At 44.0% G+C, this 26,583-nt stretch overlaps 1 protein-coding gene across 1 annotated transcript in view; it reads left to right on the top strand.

Moving 5' to 3' along the window:
* The window catches only part of LARGE1 (LARGE xylosyl- and glucuronyltransferase 1), a 583,936-nt gene that overhangs the window by 498,235 nt on the left and 59,118 nt on the right, over positions 1-26,583 (top strand). Inside the window, exon 10 of the mRNA XM_060025562.1 lies at positions 23,591-23,746. Coding sequence (XP_059881545.1) covers positions 23,591-23,746 — 156 coding nt within the window. The remainder of the gene's footprint in view (positions 1-23,590; positions 23,747-26,583) is intronic.

Genomic DNA, 26,583 nt, shown 5'->3' with positions numbered 1-26,583 from the left:
GGGGCAGCGCCCTTCAGGGGGATGATTGGCTCGGAGCTTTGTGTGCAGTGTGGTGAGAGAGAGAGCGAGAAGGGTGCAGAAGAGCAGAAAGAATGGGCTTTTATGCTTTGTTTTGTTCCCCCCCACCCCGCCCTGTTTTGGCTTTCTGGAAAGTATCAGGCCTCCCAGCACAAGAACAAGCGTGTGTGGTTACTCTTCCTGCTACCTGCTGCTGGTTGTTTTGGTTCATGTTGGCTCCCCAAATCCAGTCATTTAATTCAAAGGAAAACATTTACTGAGGGCCTCCTTTGTGCCAGGTGCTGTAGATATGGATATGAATAACTTCTTTTCTACTTTCAAATCATTCTTGGCAGAGAGGAGCAGAGAAACATGTAAGGAAATAAATGTTAAAAAAGATGACAGGTGCTATGATAGTTGTGGATGAGGTGAGATGCCAGCAGGGAGAAAGGACAGTGACAGAAAAGCCTTTATCATTGGTCTCTAAGTACCAAACACAGTGGTAAGGCCTGACAGGAGATAGACAAAGAAGAAGGGGTGTGTGTATCAATTACCTACTGCCACAGATAATGCTGCGTAACAAACTATTCTAATAGGGGCTTAAATCATCGACCATGTATTTAGTTGATGCGTCCACAGGTTGACTGGATGGTTGTCTGATAGTCACTGGCTTAGCCAAATGTCTGTGGTCAGCTTCAGATGGGGTGGCTGTGGCTAGGGCAACCTGGTTCTCCTCCAGTGTCTCCTGTGTCCTGTCAGCAGGCCAGTCTAGCTCATTCTCATGGCAAAGCAGAGGTGGAAAAGGAAGCCCTAGGGCACACAAGGAAACCCGAGTCCTTTTTGCTGACATCCTATGTGCCAAAGTAACCGTGTGGCTGAGCCCAGAGTTAAGGGGTGTGTCAGCATTCCCTACCTGTAGTCGTGAAGGGTTGAAAGAATGAAAAACTGATCTCAGCTGTTAAATGACAGATGAATGATTTGAACCCAGGTCTGTCTGACACCAAGTGTGTTTGCCCTCTGGCTGTAAGAGAAGAACTAGATACATGCATCCATAGAGAGTTTGTTTCATTTAAAATTTATACCCATTGCCCAGGTGACGATGTGGTAACAATAATTGCAAGTTATAAAAAGGAAAAAGGGACCCAAACCTTGCTTTTCTAACAAGTCAGGCTTCTCTTATTGGTTTCTGGTCCATATCCGCATTATGTACCTATTATGCCTTATTTATAGTCACAATTTACATGGAATTTTGTGTTCTTCCATTGCTTAGCCATTCTGGTTACCTTAGTTGTTTTCAAACTTTCACAAATATAAATATTGAACAGCTCAAAGTTCACACCTCCTCAGGAGTGAAATCACAGAGTCAAAAATAAAGAACTGTTTTTTAAAGCACTTGAAGTTCATTGCAAAATATTTAAAACAGAAGTACCTGCATTATTCATTCTTTAAATCGGCATTTATGAAATTCCTTCAATATGTCATGTATTTGTTAGACATAAGGAAAACAGATGAAATGCACAGGAGTATTTCCAAGAATATCATAAACTAGAAGTTCAAAGGGGAGGAAAATAAAACCAACCCTATAAAGAACACCTAAAAATGCTGCATAAAATTTTTTTTAATGTTTTGAAAGCATAGCTGATCAGTTCATAAATTAAATGAAGTAATAAACAGAGGCCAAAAAACAGTAATAAAGTGTGACTCCAGAATGATAAGCAAAAAGCAGCTGCATCTGACATTTGCTGGATATTTGCTTATCCTTGGCGTCTGGGAGCCTTGTATAAATGTAGATAGCTGTATAATTATTGTGCAAACAAGGGAATGCTACCGTGGGTTGCACTGGGATAATAGGCCTAAATCAAAATCAGGCAACCCATACGTATAGCCATTCTGTTGAAATGCTATGTGTGGGAACTTGGGCCCCAACACGAAAAAACACAATTAGAAGACCCTGGCATAAAGTCAGGATCCATGAAGAGTGATATCCTCGGTAGATAAACAGTTTAAAAACCCATAGTATAGGAGGAAACAACAGAGATTGTTGCCTGTTTCATTCTTTGCTTTTGGTGGAATAAGGGAGAAATGTTTCCCCTGAGAACTCCTAATTTCAAGCATGTGCTCATATTATTTGGGGAGCTAAAATTATATGTGTAGGGCAGAAATACAAAGAAAAAAAAGAAAAATTTCCAGATCCCTGGGAGAAACAAACAGAAATCTGATCTTGAAGAATACTCTCAAAAACAAGACTTCAGAATCCTTTAGGTGGAGTTTCTAGAAAAATGAGTTCTCAGTCAGTTATCACTGAACACACAAGGAATTAAGCTACCATGAGAGAGGGCAGAAACTGACCATAGAATTAAACTTCAAAGACTACAAGTATTAGACTCATCAGGCATGAAACATAATATAAGCATTTGTATTGTATAAAAAATAAAAAAAGAATATTGAAAGTAGGTTAGAGGAACAAGAGATTCTCAAAGATGAATAGGCCTATTTAGATCAACTAGGACTTGTAGAAGTGAAAAATATAATTATTGAAATTATAAATTAAATAAAGGTGTTAAGCAGTAGATTAGACCCAGCTGAAGAGAGACTTAGTGAACAGGAAGACATATCTAAGGAAATTACCCAAAACACGCACACTGAAAAAAAAGAGGTAGAAAAATAAAGGGAAGTTAAGGTATTGGGATATGTCTAATTAGATTATCAGAAGGAGATAAAGAGAAAATTGGAAGTGAGGCATCATTGGATGGGGTGGTGAATGGGAATTTTTCAGAACTGTTAAAAAGTATCCATAGATACAAGAAGGATTGTGTTTACCAAGCAGTGTAAAGAGAAAGCCATGTTTAGACTTACAGTAGTGAAATTGCAGCACCCTAAGGAAAGCTGATTTTAAAAATAGCCAAAGAGAAAAGACAGATTCTCTACAAAGAAATTCCACATGTGTGATGAGAGTTCCAACGGCAGAAGCCAGAAAAGAGTAGAAAGAATATCTTCAATGTTCTGAGAGACAGTAACAACACACTGTGTACCTAGCAAAACAATCTTTCAAACATGAGAGAGGAATATCGAATTGAGTAAAAACAAAGAGAATTTACCACCAAAATACTTATGCAAAGAAACATCCAAAGGAAAATGTACTTTGGAATCCTTTGGAAAATGATTTCAGATTCAAAAAGGAATGTTGAACAAACAAATTAGAAATGTATTGAAACTCTGAACAGTTTCTACATGATAGCAGTAGTAGTAATAATAATGTAATTTGTTTGTTTAAAAACATTATACCTAAATTATCAGGCAGTGACATCATGTAAGTCAGGAGGGAAGTGATGAGAATTAAAGTACTTCTTGAGGTCATTGCTTTGTTGAGGAGGGGGATGAGATATTGAATTTAGCTGCTAAGCTAGGTATGCACGCTAACATTTCAAGGTTAAGCTCTAAAAGAACTGGAAAAAATGGGTGGGATGGAATGGAATAAGAAAAACCAAGATAACCAACCAAAATACCTCAATCGTTTAAAAGAAGAATTAGATGCAAGAAAAGAAAAATAAATAAGAGCATAGAAAAAGTAAAGGGAAATAGAGAACAAGAAATCAAAATGATATAAATAAGTTCAGCTATATCAATAATCAAATAAACTAATTTTGCCAGTGAGAAGATAGGTTGTCAGATTGACTAGGGAGCAATATTCAACATATGCTATTGATAAGAGACATGCCTGATACAAAACTACCCAGAAAGGTTGACAGTAAAATTATGGGAAAAGAATATCAGGCAGATATCATCCCAGATAAAACTGGGTGACTATCTTGATATCAGACAAAGCATTGGTAGGTACAGAGATGGTCACAACTTAAAAACAAAAAGTTCACCAAGAAGATATAAATGCAGATTCATTTACTCAATCTCTTAATGTTTTTGAGCCCAGTGATTCTTCCGAGTTCTAGGAATACAACAAAGATTAAAGCAAACAAAAGCCTCTCACATGTGGAAGTTTCTCTCTAGGAGATAAAGCAGAGTTATAGGAGATAATAAGAGAATACTGTGAACAATATTATGTCAATAAATTTGAAAACTGTGAAAGGAACATATTCCTATAAATGTATAGTTTATCAAAACTGACTTAAAAAAATATAAAGTCTGGATTATTTTCTAGTCATTAAACTTTCTTACAAAGAAAATAGTACCCCTAGATAGATAGTGAGAAGAAGATGTTCTACCAATTTTTTTTTAATCAAAAGGTATTTCCAGCTTTTAGTCAACTTTTCCAAGGAATAGGAAAAGAGGAACACTTTTTAACTCATTCAGTGAGGCCAGGATATCCTTGATACCAAAACCAGACAAGGAGATTACAAGAAAGGAAAATTACAGGCCTATCTCATTCAGGAATACTGATGTAAAAATCTTAAGCAAAATATTAGCAGACTGAATCCAGCCAGGTATAAAATAGATCATACATCATGGCCAAGTTGGGTTTATTCCAGGAAATACAAGAGTGATCTAACATTGAAAAAAATCCACAAGTGTCATTTAGCACATTAATAGATTAAAGGAGAAACACCATCTGATTATCTAAATAGATGCAGGAATATTATTTGATAAAATTAAATATTCATTTGTGACAAAACCTCTTATGAACAGAATCTACTGAAAACCTACAGCAAACTTTTGCCGAGCATTTGCTTAGGGTTCTGCTAAATAATTAAAAGAAAACAGTAGGGTGCCCACGAACACCCACACATTTATGGAAATTTGATACATGACAAGGTGGCACTGCTGGCCATTGGAGAAAGGATGTAATTTTCTGTAAATGGTGTTGAGACGCCTGATTATGTATGATAATCAGGAAAAACTGAAAATGGGTCCCTGTCTCACACCATATACAAAACTTACTCTGATGGATTAGAGACTTCAAAGTGAAAGGCCAAATTAAATGTTGATTTTTTAAAAATTAGGAAATTAGCCTATGACCTTAGAATAAGGAAAACACCAAAAGCATATATCATAAATGAAAGGGTCAGTGAATTCAACCACGTTGAAATTAATAACTCCATCAAAGTGGCATCAAAAAGAGAAAAGAAAAAAAAGTTTCAACATATACAACTAAGGACTAGTAAACAAAGTATACAAAAAATTTGAAGAGAAATGTGTAAAATATGAATTCATTTCACAGAATTGCAAAGAAAATGGCCAATAAACACTTGAAAAGATGTACAACCTCTTTGTTAATCAGGGAAGTAAAAATTAAGACCACAAATAATTGAAAAAGTGGTACTAATGAAGTCTCATTTAACAGTAGGAACTCTCCTGTAGTGTTGATGGGAGTGTAAATGTATACAAACAAATTGGGAAAACACTTTGGCACAATATTGTAAACTTGAAGTAACACCTATTTTACAATCTAGGGCTTGGATGTAATTGGTCAAAAATTGAGACGTGGATGACTTCCTGCAGAAAGCACTCCACCAGCTACCAGTGGGCAAATGGTGACAGATTGACGCCAGGCCATGTGTCCTCATAACAAATGGCATTGTTTGACTAGGCAGTGGCACAGTAGACTTAAAAGCTCAAGTCTTTTTTTTTTTTTTTTGCAATACGCGGGCCTCTCACTGTTGTGGCCTCTCCCCCTGCGGAGCACAGGCTCCAGACGCACAGGCTCAGCGGCCATGGCTTACGGGCCCAGCCGCTCCGCGACATGTGGGATCTTCCCGGACCAGGGCACGAACCCGTGTCCCCTGTATCAGCAGGCGGACTCTCAACCACTGCGCCACCAGGGAAGCCCTCAAGTCTTATTTTCATATCAAAAAGAAAAACAATAAACTTCCACAAAAATCAGTGCAACTAAAAACCTTGGCAGGCCTTATTGGAAAAGGAAGGAAATTCTGACAGCTTACAACGTGGATGACCTTTGAAGACATGCTAAGTGAAATACTCCAAACACAAAAGGACAAATATTGTATGACTCCCCTTATATGAGATAACTAAAATACTCAAATTCATAGACACAGGAAGTAGAATAAAGGTTACTAGGAGCTGGGGTGAGGGGAGAATATGGAGTTGATGGGTACAGAGTTTGAGTATGGGATGATGAAAAAGTTCTGGAGATGGTTGTACAACAATGTGAATGTACTTAAGGGCGCTGAACTATACACTTAAAAATGGTTGAAATGGTAAATTGTATGTATATTTTACCACAATAAAAAAAAATCTGGGGCTTCCCTGGTGGCGCAGTGGTTGAGAATCCGCCTGTCAGTGCAGGGGACACGAGTTTGAACCCTGGTCCAGGTAGATCCCACATGCCACGGAGCAGCTAAGCCTGTGCGCCACAACTACTGAGCTTGCGCCCTAGAGCCCGTGAGCCACAACTACTGAAGCCCGCGCGCCTAGAGCCTGTACTTCTCAACAAGAGAAGCCACCACCATGAAAAGCCTGCACACCGCAACAAAGAGTAGCCCCCGCTCTCCACAACCAGAGAAAGCCCGCACACAGCAACAAAGACCCAACACAGCCAAAATTAAATGCAAATAAATTAAATTAAAAAGAAACATATGGGGGTGGAGGGACCTTGGTGAGTGTCCTATGAAGTTGATTGTTTTTAGGAGGATTAGTATGAGTTTCATTAAAGAAACCAGTCATAAGCCAGTATATTTGGCATGATTTCTGAGCACCTCTAAATTGGCAGCAACAAAAAGGAAAAGAAAAAGCTTCGTAAATTAGAGGAGACTCTTCATTTGCAAACTTTCAACTTCTGTGTTTTGTAGATACCAACAAAGCTTGGTCTCCAAGTGTATGTCCCATCTGCCCACCACGTACATACCAATGTGTTCATGCTGCCGTATTTATTGAGTGATTACTATATGCCAGGTACTGTTACAGGTCCTAGTGATGCCGCAGGAAACTAAACAGACACAGCCATTGGTCACGTAGAGTTTAGGTGCTGGTGTAGCAGATGGCTGTGCCTCTTGGGCATTGCTTAGTGTTGCTTAATTATTGTCACTTTGAACCTATCAAACGAAATAATTTGTGAACCCCCTTTGGCAGCCTCTTCTATATGTGAATAGAGGGGTTTCCATCAAATGACAAAACCATGAAGATAGATTTAAACCAAGTTTAATCCATATCTTCTTAGATAAACCTAAAAAAGAAGTCATTTTATCACTGATAGCTTATCTAACAAAATCTGACACAGAACCCTAAAATACAGGCAACATATGAAAGGGGAGCTGCCCTGGAGGTGGGGAGAGGCTTAGGGGATGAGGGAGAGAGACTGGAAGGCCTGAGCACCACCCTCTGGGTCATATCAGGGTCTGGCCATTGATGAAGAGCTGGTCCAAGCTCTTCTGTAGGTCCCTCCAGGCCAACCTGGGCCTCAGATTCCAGGGAAAGGTGTATCTTTGTTATTTTCTTTCTTCTTAATTTTCTTTCTTCTCTTCCTCCCCCACTTTTTTTCATTGTGTTCAACATCTATGAAGGAACCTCCTGTTTGCTAGTTATTATGTCCCTCCCTGGGGAGTATCCAGGGTACCCTGAGCTCTGCTCTCCATCAACTCACAGTCTGTTGCCCCAAAGGGTAGCCAATCTAAGAAGCTCACCTGTGGGATCCACAGGGTCCTGTGCTGGGTCAGCTGATAGAAAACGTCAATTTAAGCAAGACTTACAAAACTCTATTAACCTTGACTGTCCTTTGGGGCAAATCCAGGGCCAGGTTTTTTTGTGGCTGATTGTGCTGTAAGGTCACTTAAGTGACCCTCCATCTGTGTCCTCTATGGTTCTCGGGGTCCTTTCAAGTTGAGCAGGAACTTAAGGACTGCCATAAGGCAGGTGAAGGGCAGTCCTGGACTTTTGCATTTCCCTCACTCTTATATAGTCATCTCACCCATGCCCAGTCTGAACAGCCAATTTTTTTTTTTTTGTTTGTTTTTAGGAACTTCTTTTTATCAAGTTGTTCCAGAATGTTTATCTTGCCTTTCGTGGAAATAGCAACTCTCACCTAATTCAAAGAATGTTTAATTTCCTTTCCAATTACATTTGAAGTGGCATAAAAACACATTTGATAACAAACACAGCTCCCTCCTGATAACATAGGGCTCAGGTGTAGCTGCACACAGGCTCCCACTTCGTGCCAGAGAGGAGTTTACCAGCCTTGGCCTCTAGCCTGCCCTGGGTGTCAGCTGACAACTTTGTGCTGAGTGTAGGTTAAGAGAACATCTAAGGGGAGGAGTGGTTTCACTGAGGAGGCAGAAGAAGTATCTAGGCTTTTGGAGCCAAGCAATCCTGTAAATTCTGACAGTTCTACCTCTTACCAGCTGAAGGACTTGAGTAACTCACTTAACCTCTCAGGCTCAGTTACAAAATCCTTGATAAAATGGAGGCCATTATTCTTGGCCCGGTTCTCAGCCAGGCCCCTTGAGTGCTCCCTAGAAATGCACTTGACCTTACCTCAGCCTTTTATGTTTCAAAGACCTCCATTTTTCTCTCTTCAGTCCTAAACCTTGATGACTCAGGCTTCCCTGGCTGAGTCTTAAATTAAAAGAGAAGGACCCAAAGGAGCGGCTTTTTATTCCTTCATCAGGAGCGCAGAGTCAGGAGACCAGCAAAGAAGCTGTGTGCTGGCCTAGAGCCGGAGGATTGTGCGAGATTCCAGGAAATCGTGTCTAGCCCTTGAGTCTGTAGTAGACTGTCTGTTAGAGAAGGAAGCCCTGGTCAGAAACAGTGGGTGATGGCCAGGAAGTGGCAAGCAGTGGGTCCAGTCCTCAGGTCTGTGAGAGTTACTGGAGCCCAGGGCTGAGTAAGCCCATGGTTCCTGCCCTTGGGAAGGTCACAGACTATTTAGAATTAACCAGTAAGGAAACGGAAAATCCCAGTGCAGCCTGCTAAGTGCTGTGAAGCAGGGAAGTAAAGGGGGCTGAGGGCGGCTGCAGGAGCCCTGTCTAGTTGGGAGCGTGACGCAGCCTGTATCTCGGAGGGATCTCTATAGGAGGTCTGAGCTGAATCTTGATATCCAGATTCTGCTGCTTCCTCATCTTCTGCCCTCACATCCACCCAGGCTGGTCCACAGTCCTCCCTCCGTCCCTCCCCTACTTAGAGCCCTGGAGAATGGGGAGTGGAAACTCACATGCAAGTTAGAAAGAGTAAACCGGATGCTGGGTAGGCAAGCAACAGGGACCACGCCATTGCTAGAGAAACAGCGGCCCAGAATGTACTGATCCCTTTCTGGGATTGACAGGAAACACATCTCATCCTTTGGGGTCCTGGTCCTGTGACCAGGACCCCAAAGGATGAAATGGCATATTCCAGATCAGTTGGGTGGGAATGGTATTCCAAGTATGGTGTCACTTAATCTTGACAAAAGTCTCACAGGGTGAATATTGTTCAGTCTGTTTTATAAATCAGAAAATTAAGAATCGTACAGATTAGTCACTTACTTGCCCCAAATCCCACAGCTCAATACGACAGAGCTGAGATTCAAACTCGTGTCTGTCTTACTCTCAGTCCAAGGTTCTTTCTTCTGACTTGGGGCTGAGTTCCCACCTGAATGTATTTTCCCAGGAAAGTATTTTACGTGAGATAATGATTCTATAGGATTAATCTGTGTGAGCCCTCTTTCAATTAAGTGCGTTTTTGAGGGCTAACTCCAGAACAGAGACCCCGAATATAACGTTCTCCCCTTGAAAGAACATGTGAATTTGAAGCAGCAGGCGCAGAGCCTGAATTTTTGAATTGGGAGCTGCGTGCACTTAAAAGAAGAACCCTAAAGGAGAGGAGGAAAACCAAGAGAAAACCAGCCATCCATATGGGGAAATGATGTGTGTTCCAGAGGCAATCTGTAGCATTTGCATAAAAGGAGTAGCACATAACTCAAGTTTTAAAACATTTTATAATACTTAGAGAGGTGTCAGATTTCACATCTTTTGAGGAAGACGGGGTGGGGGGGCCACCGTGTATTAGCGTATTGAGCTTGCCATAGCTAAGCTGGCTGCAGTGAAAAATGAGGCAGGGGAAGGCAGAGAGAGGGTACTAAGAATGATGAATGCTAAGGTTGATTTTGGAGGATTAGGATGGATTGAGGAAGGAAAAACAGTTGCTCTGGGGAAGAAGATCTCAAGTTTAGAATTACCGCCTTCCAGCCAGACCTCTCTTAACTTCAGGCCAGTGGCTGTTTGATTTCCTTGCATGACCCAGGTCCGAGGACTGGAAGTGTTTTCTTGTCTCTGTGCACTGCTGCGGCTGGTCAACCCGAGGCGTTCTGGGATTAAATTTGAGGCAGCTGGCCCCTGTCCAAGTAGTCTGTCTTTTGGCACCATCGCTCTAGGGCTCGTGCCTGGGAATCGCCCATTCACCCAGCAAACTGCAGAGTACCCACTGTGGGCTAGGCTGCAGGGCTGTCGCTGGGCTACTTACCCTTTCTTCACCTTGTCGTCATCTGAGAAAGTGGGGCAGTAATCACTCTATAGAGATGTAAAGATGAAAAGGGGTGATATATTAGTATGGGGTTATGAGACATGTAGTAAGCCTAGTATTCTTTTTTGTTTGTTTGTGTGTTTTCTTTTAATTGAAGTATAGTTGTTTTACAGTTTTGTGTTAGTTTCAGGTATACAGCAAAACTGAATATATATATATATTCTTTTTCAGATTCTTTTCTGTTATAGGTTATTACAAGATACTGAGTATAAATAGTTCCCTGTGCTGTACAGTAGGTCCTTGTTGTTTATCTGTTTTATATACAGTAGTATGTATCTGTTATGCCTAGTATTCTTACTATTTTTTTTATATCTTTATTGGAGTATAATTGCTTTACAATGGTGTGTTAGTTTCTGCTTTATAACGAAGTGAATCAGCTGTAGGTATACATATATCCCCATATCCCCTTCCTCTTGCATCTCCCTCCCTCCCTATCCCACCCCTCTAGGTGGTCACAAAGCACCGAGCTGATCTCCCTATGCTATGCGGCTGCTTCCCACTAGCTATCTATTTTACATTTGGTAGTGTATATATGTCCATGCCACTCTCTCACTTCGTCCCAGCTTCCCCTTCCCCCTCCCTGTGTCCTTAAGTCCATTCTCTACGTCTGCGTCTTTATTCCTGCCCTGCCACGAGGTTCATCAGTACCGTTTCTTTAGATTCCATATATGTGTGTTAGCACGTGGTATTCGTTTTTCTCTTTCTGACTTACTTCATTCTGTATAACGGACTCTGGACCCATCCACCTCATTACAAATAACTCAATTTCATTCCTTTTCATGGCTGAGTAATATTCCATTGTATATATGTGCCACATCTTCTTTATCCATTTATCTGTCAGTGGGCATTTAGGTTGCTTCCATGTCCTGGCTATTGTAAATAGTGCTGCAGTGAACATTGGGGTCCATGACTCTTTTTGAATTCTTATTATTAATAATCTGTCAGTATTGTACCCACTCTCTGGGGGTAATTTTCACTCAGCTAGTTTACAGGCAAAACCTGTAAACAAGGGATCTTCTTGCTCATCCATTCCAGTGCTCACATTTCACAGACCGGAAACAGGAACCCACAGAGGGGAAACGGCTTGCCCAGGGTTAAGCACTGGTGTGTGTCTCGTCATCTTGTGCCCTGATACTGTGCTGGAGAATGACCCACTCAGTGGAGGGGACTTTGGATGCTTTAAGCTTTAGTCTTTTGTCTTTGCCTCAACACTCACCCATTCTTGGCTTATGTGGTAGTTTTTAGAACTGAACTCCTTTGGTCGTTATTGATTTAAGTTTTCCGTCACTGGCTTGGTTATGCATAGCTGATGAAGTTCAGATGCATTTATTCCTGGAAACATCAACAGGATCCCTAGAAGCAAGGTCATGGCTCTGGAGAATTCGCCCTTCGATAATAGCACTTGGTGGGGTACATATCTAAACAGTTCTAAGAACTGTTAGTGAGATTTCTTTCAAACAGAGGAGAGCTGGGGAGGGGTGGGGAGAGAGGAGTTCCGTGTACCATATACTGTACCAGATACCCTATTATGATATCCTGCAGCAAGGAAATCTGATCGATTTTATTGATTCCCCAGCATTTCCCCCACGTATTCTATGTCAGCACCCAGCACCATGACCGTGGAATGCCCTGTGGAACAGGTTCTTTAGAAGCGCACTCTAAGAAACATTTCCCTGATAATCTGGGCTCTATTAAGAAGGAAAAGGATTCTGAGAGAGGGGACCATCAACTAAGCAGTATTTGGTAATCATGGACATCAAACCACTGAAGTTTCTAGGAATGTGGAAATGAGGGATTTGATATGGAGCATTTTTGCCTAAAAATCCCTATAATGAGGAAAACAATTTCAAATATTTATTTCTAAAAGTTCCATCTGTATTACAGGTTCTTTGTAAAAGTAGTTACTTTTCCATTCATCACCTTTACATTGAAGGGTCAGATTCAGGTGTGTGTGTTTTTTCCCAAAAGCATGAGATAGCATACCACCGACAACCAGTTTTTCATAAAAACAGAAATGCGTAGATCGTCTTTACGTACGCCATTTATTATAAGTCCTTTGCCGTGAGTTAACCAGCTAAGCTCTATGTTGGACAGAAGATTTTCATTGTCATTCCTCATGTCTTTAGAAAGTATTGTAAAAATTCTATATTTTCAGTCTTGTCTTTATAAAGTTAACCAAATCAACGACATCTAACAGTACGAATGCACACTGGCTTCCAGTGTTTTGTTGCAAACTTGCCTATCAGTGATACAGTAAAGGAATTCAGTGTGGGGCACTCCCTCTGTAACTTTTCTTGGTATCCTTTCGTTATTCCAGCTAAAGCAGCTGTACCTTCAGTCATTCCACATATGCACGCATTACCATCGTTAAAGTAGGAATTCACTGCTCAGAGTATCACTTCCCCAGGGCATCTTTCCTTTAGTGCTCACTGAAAAGTTGTTCTTTGTGTATTTCACTTTCTAAACAGAGTCTTGCAAATAGCTTAAGATGACGCGTGTCAGAATCCTCTGTACTTGGATTTAACTCTATAGCAAATCACCCATGTAATTTGTTTTAATCCTAGTTTCTCCAGGCTTTCATCATTTGTTTTCTAGGACTCTTCCTATAATATTTGCTGACCCAGGAATTTACTTCTTTTGTTACCAGATTGTCTTCTGTGTGTTTTGCCAGCCATTTTTGCCAAGGCAGGAAACACAAGTGTTTTCCTTATTGGATTTTATTAGCTTTCATTTTGATGTATGAAATCTCCAAAGAGACTGCAGAACTCTTTTCATGGGGTTTAGTGAAACATTGTAAATTCTAAGACTGACTCTCACAAGACTTTAAACGTCATCCAGAATTCATGGAGGCTCGTCTTTATATTCCGGATGCTTTGTTTTTAAATGTCTTGCTCATCACGCAGGTCTGTACTAACATTAAGTAATATCTCGAGGCATAATACACACTTGGGGTGAAGTTCTTCCGTAACGATCATGGTTATAAATGGTTTTTGAAATGGTCTTGAGGATTTAATTTTTTTTCAACCAACTTCTTGTCAGATCTAATTAGATGGGCATTTCTCTACTTGGGGATGTAGCTAAGGAAGAGCTTATATTGGGAGCAGAAGTGTCAGCTCAGCTGTTTTCTTGCTGGTCCCAAAAGCTTGTGTTACTAGTATTCTCAACCTCTCGTTTCTTTGTAGAACTGGTTTGTGTTTTTAATATACACTTTTATTTGGAAGAATTTTAGACGTGCAGGAAAATGGTAAACATAGTACGTAGAGTCCCATGTGCCCCATCCAGTTTCCCCTGATGTTAACGTCTTGTGTAACAATGGTGAACTTGTCAAAACTGACACACCAACATTGCTGTATTGCTATTACTAAACGTCAGGCTTTAGCTGCATTTCACCAGTTTTTCCATTCACTTCCTGCTTCCTGAGTCTCCTTTGGTCTCTGACAGTGTCTCAGTCTGTCTTTGTTTTTTCATGACTGACCTTGACACTTCCAAGGCATGTACTGTGCCACACATGTTACTACTAAGGCTGCTAACCACCTTTCTTTCGCTAAGGTGGTCTTTTCAGACTTCTCCACTGTAAAGTTACTGTGGTTCCCTTTCCTTCTTCTTTTTTTGGAAGTGAGTCACTTATCTACCCCACACTGGAAGTGAGGAGATGAAGTTTCACTTCCCGGGAGGGGGTAGAATCCACGCACATCATTGGGGTTCTTCTCTAGGGAGATTTGTCTCTTTCCCCCAATTATATTTATTTCTTAAATCATGTATTCATAACCCCAAGGACTCACATGTATTTATTTTGTACTTTGGGTTAATAATAATAATAATGCAGGGCTCTTTTTAAATCCTTTGTTCATTTTATGAGTTATTTTAGTTAAAATTATTGTTATCATTAAATAATGTTAATAAATGCACTAAAATAGATGTAGTCTGATTGGTAGAACACTTAGCCGGGTTTATTCCTCAGTACGTTTCAGTATGCGTGGGCTCAGTATCCTGCGCTCTGCACTGACACAGTTAGATATGGGAGCTCAAATGACGTAAGACCTCACTCCCTCTCCTTCTCTCTCTGCCCCTCTGTCTTGCTTTCTTTCTGCCTCTGCTTTCTCTGTCATGGCAGGGTGACTTCTGGCAGCCTCCCCAGCCAGTATGTAGAGCTTCGTCATTCAACAAATACATGTTGCTCGCTTGCTGTGGACCGGGCACTGTTCCAAGCACGGGTTATACGTGGAAAACCAGACAATGCAGGCCCTGCTCTCCCCAGCTTACATTCTAGTGCAGAATACAGATATCAAACAAGACAACAAATGATCAAACTGGTCATTTCAGGCAGGAAAACATGCTATGAAGAAATCAAAGCAAGGGAACATAAGAGTGACCAGCACACATGATCCCATACTGAAAAGAGAGACCCTCTTTCCCTCCATGACTCTGCAGAGCAACTCTGTTGACCCTTCATGGGACTCATGCCCATGAACGGTCTGAAATGTCTCATTGGTCATCCTGAGTCACACGCCCTTGCTGTAGCAGGTCAGGCCTGACCGGTAGCCCTGTTAGAATCATCGGAAGAAGGCAGGGTCTTGATCTGTGAAGGAAGGGTGCAGAACACACGGAAAAGCAACAGCGGGCCACTACAGAAGATGCCTGCTGGGATCCTGGAAGCCAGTTTGCCTTCTTGGAGTTTCCAAGCAGTGAATCACGGGGTGCCCACCCCCAGGGGCATTACTGACATTCCACCAAATTGGCTTCTCAACCAACCTTGGTAGAATCGTTCAGCTGAAGGGTCCCTGCCTGTCTCTAGAGGTGAAACCCACTTCCCTCTGTCCTCCTTGCCCTCAAATCAACAGAGACACCCCCTGGAGGACCCTGTGGGGACTCTGTGAAAGTGAATAGAGTCTTAGTAATTAATGCCTTAGAGAGGGAGCGCACTGGGCTGGTTACCATCCACAGGTCACATGACTGCAGAGAAGCCGCATTAGGCAACGCCAGGGAAGATCCTTGTACTGAATGCATCGCTTTCTCACTTCCTTGCTCTCAGAGGTCCATCGGAATTCTTCAGACAGGCCAGAATCCAGTTCAAATTGATTGCTACCCCCATTATATAGCAAAAGAACCAGAAACATTCAACGTGACGAACGTGAGAGAACAGAGCAGGATCTTCTCGGATTCATGACCCTCCCAGCCCTGAGTATTATCAAAGATATCTATTTTTATGTTCTCATTTTTTCCCCTCTTTACAACGTCCAGCACCTCAGGCAGGGAAAAATAAGAAATGTTACAGGTGATAGAACAAGAAACGACAGGCTATAGGACAGGGCCTCGGACGCATGCACTGGCCTAAGTGTCTACGTTTTCCAGATGAGGGGACTAAATAATCGCTGAGTTTCATCTGTTTTCTTCCCCTTTCCTGGGTAATGTTTTTGTCTGGGAAGATTTTTTTTTTTTTTTCTGGGACTTGTAAAAAATCAAGGAACAACAGGAACCTTTGTAAAAGGAGGCAGAGAGTCACGGAACATCTGTGGCTTGAAGTCTTGAGTACCAAGGACACTGTTTTCATTTAATAGCCACTACCTGGTAATTGTCAGGAATGGGAAAGGAGAAGGGAGAGAGGTGGAATAGAGTCTTTAGCAGTTGGTGGAGGGAAGAAAAGAACTGGAGTGGATTCCATGGCAGTCTGCAAACGTTGACCGGACCTGCCACTGTGCATGCAGAGTTGGACGAACACAAGTCTTGCATTCAAGGAACCAGCAGTCTAGGTTTAAATACAGACTGAGGGACAGCATCACTTTAGAGAAGATCCCATGGGAACGGAGCACGTATATTCCCAAGACGCGCACATGCTGGGCACCGGTCTGTTCTGGGCTCCATGGTGGATGCCTTTACATCTCTTGTCTCATTGATCCTCTGAAACAGGTATTATTATTGTTTCCTTTGAACAGATTGGAAAATAGAGGTTCAGATACATTAAGCTGTTTGGGTGACAGAGTTGGGAAGAAGCAAGGGTGACATCTGCCTCACTCCCCTGCCTGTTAGCACTCTCCAATCTCTGCCCAGTGTGTTAAACCCACCTTAGTGCTTTCCCTTCTGAACAGCCCCCTCTTCGGGCCTCTCCTTGAGGTCCAGCCAGGAGGAGCCTGGCCCCTGGCATGGCGTCTCCTCTGGGCTGTGTTGTCTGTGCCCATCCTGCCCTTCTGCCCCAGGCTGCCTCCACCTGCAATTCCTCCTTTAAGTCTTGTTTCTTATTCCTCTTTCCTTTCCTGTCTTCATCCAGCCTTCCTCATTGGTAAGGTGGATGACTCATGAAGTCTAAAACCTGATTTATTTTGTAATTTAATGAGCACGTGTGAAATGCCTTCATGCCCATCAACCCGTCAGTCCTGGGCTTGACCACAAACTGCAAGGCGGTTGCTGTTATGTCCCTTTTATAGGTGAGGGACTGTCTCCACGATGCTAGGCAACTATGTGCAGGCCACCTAGCGGATAAGAGCTGGAGCTGGGGCTGGGATCAGGTGCGTGTGCTTATCCTTTTGTAGCATATATCATAATCCTGAAGAGGACAAGGAAAGGGACTTCTGAGACCATTGTCCTTCTCCCTGAAATACCAGACAAGGGAAGAACAGAGGGAGCTTAAATTCCTTCAAAAGAAAATGACAAGCTGTTTGGCCCTTAGATGAAGAAAAGAGGAATATGTTTCTCTATCTGAAAGCCCACATGAATAGGGCTTTTATAACTGATTTGCTATAGACAGACAGAATGTGAGGATTATTGAGAATGTCATCATCATGATTTCCATTCTTGAACCAAAGGGCAGCTATTGAATACTAACTAGGCAGTAAGCACTCAGGAAGAATAATAAGTCACGGTCCCTGCTGGCCCGGAAATTCATATTCCAGTGCTGCCAGGTGCAGGAATGTAAATAAATAATTACCAGAGCATGCGATGAGTTCTCTAATAGAGTTCAGTACGAGAGCCTGTGGCGTACTGAGGAAGGGCCCAGCAACTGCCTTAGGTGTTATATGAGGAATGCTTACAGTGAGAATCAGAAAACCCAATTTGTAGTGGCTTAAAATAAAATTGGGGGTTTGAATTTCTTTCCTAAGAGTCCTGGAGTAAGCAGCTGTAGAATTGGTTTGTAGATCAGCAGTGTGTTGACCTCACAGTCACAGGATGGCTGTCAGAGTGCCAGTCATCACATCTCTGTTCACAACAGGAAGGTGAGTGGGGTGGGAGGAAGACAGCACCTTATCTGAACCTTGTGATTAAGAAATCAAATATATGCTTTGCCATGTGTCTTTTTGAGCAATCCTGTGTCACATGGCCACCCCTAGCTGCAAGGGAGTCTGGGAAGTCAGAGAGAAGAATCATCATGAATGCTTGGATCTGAAATGGATCATGAGCCACTCAAAGGGGCTAGGGACGTTGCAACTACAAACAAAATGAATGTTCTTTTAGGAATGAAGAATGGAGTGGAGAGAAAGACTACTAGGAGGCAACCTTCTGGCATGAGTGGAAACCTTCAGGGAAAGAGTTACAGAAGAGGTGCATTTGAGCTCAGCTGTGAAGGACAAGCAGGCATGAATATGGTAGAGAAGAAATAAAGATATTCTAAGGAGGGGGAAAAAGGCATATGCAAAAGCACTGAGTCATGGAAGACAGGTTCAAGAAATACCAGGAAGTTCTTTTAGCCTGGAGTTAGAGCTGGAATTGTAAGTGGGAACCAGTTTGCAGCAGGCTTCACTGCCAGCCTAAAGAGGATAGTTGTTATTCTATGAGCCAAGAAAGTCAGTGGAGGTCTCGAGACAGAGCCCCGTTTTCCAAATACCCCTTATCTCAGTAACTGGGAACACATAAGCCCCGTGTTCTTATTCACGTGGCATTTGCACACAGGTTCTGATATCTTGGCACTTTGGCCAAGAAATCAGAATTATTTTTATGAGCCCTGTGGTTTCCAAGTACTTGAGAAGCCGGAGTATGGGCTAAACTCCTTCCATAGCCTTGTCCTTGTACTGAGGTCTTGTTTCTGTCTTTGAAATGCTTTTTTCCTTCGCCCTTGATAGGTGATAGTCTCTCGTTTCTCCTTTAATCACGTTGACTTTTGCTGTCTTCCCGGATGATGTTTAAGTTTCCTGGACAGTAATCAATTTTCATCCATTTCTCAGGCTCATTGCAGGCTGACTGCAAGTCTGTACACATACTCAGCCTTTACAGACATTTCAGATCCAATCAGATCACACTCCTGGGACCCCTGATGCCTGGTAGCTTCTGCAGCCCACCTGCCATGCAAGCTGGATGCCTCCTTCTCTACTTCCTCCCAAGCTGGAGGTTCAGCCCATGTATATGGGAAGTCCTAAATCACCCCAGCAGCCTTCGTGTCCCCGGGATGGTGCCGTGCCTATGTTTGGGAGGGAAGAGTAGGTTTCACTTCTGATCCTGTAATCTTCTGAGAATCTCATGTTCATTGCTGTAAACAGTCAGTTGATGATTACAGACATGGGAGAAATAAGAGAGAGAGAGATTCCTCATGTCTCTACCTCTTTGGGTTTGAATCCTGACTCTCCCACTTTCTAGCTGTGTAACCTGGGGCAATTGGCTGAACTTTCCTTACCTGTAAGATGGGATAATGAGAATATACCTATAGTACTAAGTAAAGTACAAATGAGCCATGACGAATGAAATGTCTAGAGCAGCGCTTGGCACATAGCAAACATCCAATATATGTTAGCTGCTAATATTAACAATAATAATGATTACTGTGCTGATGTGTCCCAGCAAGTGGAATAAGTTATGATTGGTTTTCACAAGCGTCATAGACTCACATGTACTTACCAGCTTCTTGCAAAAACGTATTTTGGGCACATTCCCAGTGTCACTTTGTCTCGTGTGTGTAAGCTTGTCAATGTATGTCATCTACACCACCAGCTTGCTGGCCCTGAGCCAGCGATGATGGGTGATTCTGGCCCTCAAGGGACCAGGAAATGACATTTCTCAGTAGTCAGACATGAGCTGATAAGAATTATCAGCAATACTCATCCTGATTTGGAGTTTCAGAGGCAGGTGCGTTGTTTAGTGGGAGGAGTGGTGGCCTGGGAGACAGAGCTGGGCACCACTTCTCCCTCTGCTGTGAGTCTGGGCAAGTGACTTTCTCCCTCTGGGCCTTGGTTTCTCTATACTTGAAGTAGCCCAGCCCAGAAACGATCACCAACAACTTCTCTTTACCATCTCTTTAAAAGCACGAGTCATACTTGTAATTGAAAATGGACAGTTACGTAACGTCTGCCTCTTCCCCTCAGTTGTAGGTTCCAGAAAGAGAATCTTGATCTTTTGTGTCCATCTCTGCAATCACAGCCCCTATCGGTGCCTGGCACAGAGTCGGTGCTCATTCTAGTATTGAATGAATGAATGATGCGGCAGAAAGAAAAAGATTTGGGAGTAAGACAGGCCTGATTTTGTATTAGGATTGGCTGCTTACTAGCTGAGAGACGCTCAGGATTATTGTCTGTAAAATAGGGATGATAATAGAAACAACGTTACCAGGTTGTTTTGAGGATGGAATGTGAAACCACACATACACATACACACACACAGTAACAGTCCTGGCCTATGTCTAGCATATAATGGGTATTAGGTAAACAATAGATATTACTTACTTCTCTGGAGCCTAGCACAGGGGAATGGAGTATTCTCTGTTGTGATGATTAAAAACCTAGGTGGAAAGGTAAATCTGAATATACATTAATAGACTTTGAGTGGGCTTACCTATTACAGGGCAGCTAGGTTCACAGGGTTTTTTAAAACCCCTTTGGCCTACCAGCGACCCACCATCTTCTCCCCCTACCTTCCTTTAACCTTTGCCGCTTGTTATATAACCTCAGTATTTACCTGTAGATGAACCCAGATCCCTGGGCAGACACAGAACAGGATGAGACACGATGGGACAAGTGGTGACCTGGAGTGGGAGGGCGGGAGTACCCGGAGACCTGCATCCTCGTCCCAGCCCGGACCTGGTCCAAACTCACCACGTGATCTTGGGCAAGCCACCTCTCCTCTGCAGGCCTCCCTCTCCGCACCTGTAAAGTGCTCAGCCATTGACATGGAACACGATAGCAGTCAGGAACCTGGGGGTTTAGGTCCAGAGCTGCGTTCGTGTCTCAGCTCTGCAGCTTACCGGCTGTGAAATACAGGCAAGTCAAGTACCATCTCTGTAAAATGTACAGTGGGATTCAAATGGGCTCATTTGGAGCATTTAATGACACAGTGTCTCCAAAGTGCCTGGTAGATTCGTGAATGATAAGTGACAATTTGTTTGTCTGGGGACTCATAGGCTAGCCCTGATTTCCCCTTAGTTAAAGTTGTTCCCTGTTGAAGAAGCCCAGGTTTCCTGAGTCAGGTGCACATCCGTCAGCCTTCCTGCTGGCTTCAGCACTTGGCAAGGACCAGAATCTTTCACAGCAAAGACGTGATCCCCACTGGGTATGAGTGTCACCAGCTCACATGCAATTATTTTAATGCCTGGCCCGGGACCTTCTCCTGCCCGGGTTGGGTGTATTCTCAAGGGAGTCTTCCCTCTCCTTCCCTCTCACACCCTTCAGAGGGCACAGGAGGAGAATCGCACATTGTATACTCATCCTTCCCTGAAATGCAAACACTGCCAAGTGGCCTCGTTCCAAGGAGGGTCTGCTGTCCCTTTCTGCCCTCTCCTGAGTGCGAGATGCCTGCTTCCCTCCTCACGGCTGCAGTGGACCTCCTGCTGGCGGGAGGCAAAGGAGGGCAGAGCACTCGTGGTGCAGATTGGTCCCATCTTTGAGGGGGAAGGGAACCCACATGTATGGAGCCACTGTGACATGCAGGCACTGTGCCAGGCATTCGTGTAACCCTCTTATAACCACTTTGTGAAGTTGGGGTTACTGATCCCCTCCTTGCACGTGAGGAAATTGGGGCCCCAGGAAATGCAACAAGATGCCCAAGGACACGCACAGCTAGTGAAGAGGATGGCTGGGATTCAGACCTAGGCTGCTTTGACAGCCCCGGTTCTTGCTCTGTAGTTATACCTTTGCTGATTAGGGGAGAGCCGTGATGTGGTTTGGACCAAATAGGTTTCCTGTTATTCGCTGTACCTTGAGAGAGGGGCTTGGTCTTACAAAGCAGTGTTTCCCCAGCTCAGATGGTCAGATAGGCTGTCCGTCCCGCCATGGGAGGAGAGAGTGAGGGCCATGGGGGGCCAGTGGGGGAAGAGGAGAGCTCTGTTGTCTCTTCTGTAATGTGATGCAGCGTGAAAAAAGAAGTCTTTAGAACGTGGCTTCTCCCGTTCTCCACAGAGTAAAGAACTTTGGAATCAGATTTCTTCAGATTTATGTTTGAATCCCAGCTCCAACATTTACCAGCTTTGTGGCCCTGAGCAAGTTACATCTCCACAGTTTCTTCATCCTTTTTATTTTAATTTTTTGATTTTTTAAAATTTATGTGTGTACGTATTTATTTATTTATTTTTGGCCACGCCCTGTGGCATGCGGGATCTTTGTTCCCTGACCAGGGATCGAACCCGCACCTCCTGCATTGGAAGCACATAGTCTTAACCACTGGACTGCCAGGGAGAGTCCTCAGTTTCTTCATCTTTAAATTTGCATTCCTTGTTAGGGTCATTGTGAGGATTAAAGGAAGACAGTGGATGTGAAACAATGTGGAGCAACATAGGATTCCACTCAGAAGTGACTCCCCAGCCCCGGGGGTGAGCCATGCCCCCAGGCTTCACAGCTGACTCGTAACTAGTGTCCCCGGTCCCGCTTTGGGCCCTCTCACCCTGCCACTCGCATCTTCTCCATTACAATCAGAGTAATCTTCCCAAAACCCAGAGTTAGTCATTCCCTGCCCCCCTTAAAAATCTCCAGTGATGCAGTCTGAGTTCAGAACATGGTCCCACAGGGCCAGGATCTCCCCTGTCACCTCTGCAGCCACATCTGCCCCCCTCCCCCCCACCCAGGCCCTGTCTCCCCTGGAAACTCCTGCTGGGCCTTCGAGCCCCAGCACAGGTACCTCCTTCTGAGAGATGCTTCTCGGAGCATTCTGGAGCTGCCATGTCTTCTTGATCCTCCCTCCACGATTGCCGCCTGTTACCCGTTTGGGGACATGGCTCCCCAGCAGACTGTGAGCAAGCCAGGGGCAGGCACTGCCCGCAGGGGCCTCTGACCATCTCCCAACTCCATATACAGTAGGCACTTAATAGTTGCAGCCAGCATGTACTGAGCGCATGTCCTTACCACTTACGTGCTTTACTTGTATTAATGAGTTGCCTTTTCACGGCAGCTCTGGGAGACAGGGCATCCATCAGTCCTGGCTGGAGGCAAAAACCATACCAATTATTTGAACAGAGAATTTAATCTTTAAAAATGATAACTAGACGTAAAGTGTTCACTTGGTAACTGTAAAAGCGAAAATAGAAAATTGCAGGAAACAGTTCCCACCCCTGGAGCTGAAGGAACAGAGGGAAAAGGTAGGAGTTATTACAGCTCCGGGCCGGAAGCCACACTCTGGGGTCAGCAGGTAGCTCCAGAGGGAACAGTACCGGGCGGGGACAAAGGACCATGACGCTGCATCGGAGCTTTGAAAAACACTGCAAAGTGTGCTTAGCTGCTGCTGAGGGAAAGAAGTACCACCACTGGCATGGAGAAAGGGGCAGGGACAGGAACACAGGAAGGGGCAAGTTCCTTCTTCCCCTCCAGACTTTGTCTCCCTCTCACTGCCCCCGTTGGCGGTGCTGAACAGGCAGACACAGCAGAAGCACGGTTGGCAGAGTCCTGGCTTCAGCATCACAAAGCAGGTTTGGCCACGAGATGAAAGCTCAGAGACTGGGCTTGGCAGGAGCTGTTACTATTCCATTTCACAGATGAGGAAACTGAGGCACAGAGAGATTAAGTAATCTGCCTCAGATTAAATCACTACCTAGAGCAGAACCAGGATTTGACCCCAGGCAGTCTAGCCTCAGCACCCTAGCTCTTAACCCCTGGACCGCAAATGTTGAATGAATGAATGCATTTGAATGAATGAATGGGCAGGCCCCCAGGTAGTACTCAGACCAGTGCCCAGCCATGCCTCCCACAAGCACAGGTCGTCCCGGCCTGACCGCCTCCTTGTCACCTGCCAGGTCATTCACTGGAACTCCCCCAAGAAGCTGCGGGTGAAGAACAAGCACGTGGAGTTTTTCCGCAACCTCTACCTGACCTTCCTGGAGTACGACGGGAATCTCCTGCGACGGGAGCTGTTCGGCTGCCCCAGCGAGGCTGACGTCAACAGTGAAAACGTGAGTGGTCCCAGGGCTCGGCCGCGCAGGCAGCAGTGGCCTCTCTGCTGGTCTGCCAAGGACCTCCGGCGCCAGCCCCCGTGCCAGGCTCAGGGCGGGCCCAGGAGGAGCCAGGCACCATCCCCACCTCGGGGCCGTGGCCAGGGGGACAGGCACATCAACAGATCACTTCTGTGCTCATCCCTGTGGATGCAGAAGGGGGTACGCTCGCCCAGACTAGGTGAAGTCAGGAGGGAGCTGCCAAGCAGAGGAATCAGTGAGCAAAAACACCAGTGAAACAACAGACAAAGGGTCTCTCCACAGCCGGAAACTCTGAGGTCTTTGTGGACGTGACACCCACCTGGGAGACCCAGGAATCAGGGTCAGTGACTGGGGTGGCACAAAAGATGTCCACAAATGGTCACAGGCATAGCTGACATCTACTATATTGTCCAGTTTCTTCACTGTTTATAATTTTTTTCGTACGTTGTATCTCATTTGATGCTCATAGAAACCCTCTTTTTTTCCCCAATTAGAGTTGAAGACATTTAGGCACAGAGAGGTTAAGCAGGTTGCTCGTGGTCACACAGCACGTAGGAACAAAATTGAGACTGATTTGAAGTTCTGAGGAGCAGGATGTGGGGCAGCAGCTCACTGTAGTGGAAAAGGTAGGGCATGTGGGGTCAGGCCGACCTGGGTTTGGCTTCAATCCCTTCCGATTTCCACCTCTGTGACCTCAGGCAAGTTACTCAACCTCTCTGTGCTTCAGTTTCCTCAGCTGTCAAATAGAGATAAGAAAAAACGGTTATAGGGCCGTTCTGAGACTAAGTGAGAAACTGCATGTAACGCACCTAGCTCAGCATCTGCTATGTTAGATGCTTGACAAATATTTGCTCCCTGCCCTTTCCTTGACCCTTAGTATTAGACACAGAAGTAATTGGTTCATTCAGTCAGCAAACATTTACTGAAGGCCTTCTTATTCTGAGCACTGAGGATTCATAGGTAAATAAGGGCAGTGGTCCCTGCTCTCATGGTATGGATGTTCTAGTGGGGGAGACACAATTAATAACTAGAGGAACTATCTGGGAAAATTACCAGCCAGTGACAGGTGCTACATAGTGACATATGAAGTCAGGGAGGACTTCTCCGAGGAGGTGACATTTCATCTGAGACCCAAATCCAAGAAAGACACAGCCTTGGAAGAGCAAGGGATCAGGGAAATACAGATCAAAGCCACAATGAGATATCTTCCTATGCTGGTTAGGGTGGCTCCTATCAAAAAAAAGCTAATAAGAGTTGGCAAGGATGTGGAGAAATTGGAACCTTGTACACTGTTGGTGGAATGTAAAATGGTACAGCTGCTATGGAAAACAGTATGGAGGGGCCTCAAAAAATTAACAGTAGAACTGTCGTGTGATCCAGTGATTCCACTTCTGGGTATTCTGGGTCCTAAAGAATTGAAATCAGGATCACAAAGCAATATCTGCGTTTCCATGTTCACTGCAGCAGTATTCTTAATAGCCAAGCTATGGAAACAGCCTAAGTGTCCATCGACAAGTGAATGGGTATAGATAATGTAGTAAATATATATATATATATGTAGTAAATATACATAGTAAATATATATATGTGTGTGTGTGTGTGTGTGTGTGTGTGTATGAATATTATTCCACCTTAAAAAAGGAAATCGTACCATTTGTGACAAGATTGATGGACCTGGAAGACATTGTGCTACGTGAAATAAGTCAGTCACAGAAGGACAAATATAGGCATGAGTCCAAATATACGAGGCATCGAAAATAGTCCCACGTATAGATGCTGACAACAGAATGGTGGCTACCAGGGGATGGAGAGAGGGCATTATGGGGAGCTATGTTCAGTGGTTATAAAGGTACAGCTATGAGTAAGTTCCAGAGATCCACTCTACAACCTAGTGCCTGTAGTTCACGGGGTATTGTGCACTTAAAATTTATTTAAGAGTGTAGATCTCATGTTAAGTGTTCTTACCACACACACACAAAGAAAAAAACCAAGACACTTTTGGAGGCAATGGTTATGTTTATTACCTTGAATGTGGTGACAGTAACCTGAGTATACACATATATCCACACTCAGGTTTTCATTAGGTGTCATTTTTTGTGTGCCGACTGTACCGGGTGGAGGAAGTTGCTCGTGCAAAGGTCCTGAGGTAGGGCAGGTTTGATGTGAGGAACTGAAGGATGGCCTGTGTGCCCGGGACTGCTGGGGAAGGAGGAGAACAGGAGATGCAGAGCAGCAGGTAGCCAGGAGGCAGGCTGGAAGGAGGCTGGAAGTGGGTTAAAGAGTCAGAATTTTGTTTTGTTACTATTCTTTTTCGTATTCTTATCTTGGATGTCAGGAGAATTCCTTTAGGCTCCGATGGCAGGGGAGGGCACGTGTGGAAGCTCTTGCGGGCTTACACTCACCTGGCCCTGTATCAGGATGACTGGTCACACGGCCACCCCTGCTCTCTGTCACTTGGCCCCCAGGTCACAGTGGCGCTGCCTCTAGCTCCAGCCCTTCTCCGTGTCACCCTCCATACCTTCCTCAGCGTCTACCCTTCTTTACCACTGGCAAGAGAGGAAGGAAAACCATTAAGCACTTGACCCCTGTCTCAGATTCTGGGAAGCCCTTAGACGTCTCGACAGACACTGTGTTCTGGGTTTTCCTTCCGTTCTCTTTACTCACATCAGTATTTGTTGTCATCATCAATATTTGAGTGCCCATTCTGCACTCTTTCCCCAAACATTAAATATAGACTCTTCTCCTGCTCCTTTTTTTTTTTCCTCCACGGAAGAGGCTCAAATAAAAAGCCTTGCAGATTGACACCATCAGTTAAT

Source organism: Delphinus delphis, chromosome 11 (genome assembly GCF_949987515.2).
Source record: "Delphinus delphis chromosome 11, mDelDel1.2, whole genome shotgun sequence".
Taxonomy (NCBI): Eukaryota; Metazoa; Chordata; class Mammalia; order Artiodactyla; family Delphinidae; genus Delphinus; species Delphinus delphis.
The sequence above is the reverse complement of the archived record's forward strand: the minus strand, read 5'-3'. Positions and strand labels throughout refer to the sequence as shown.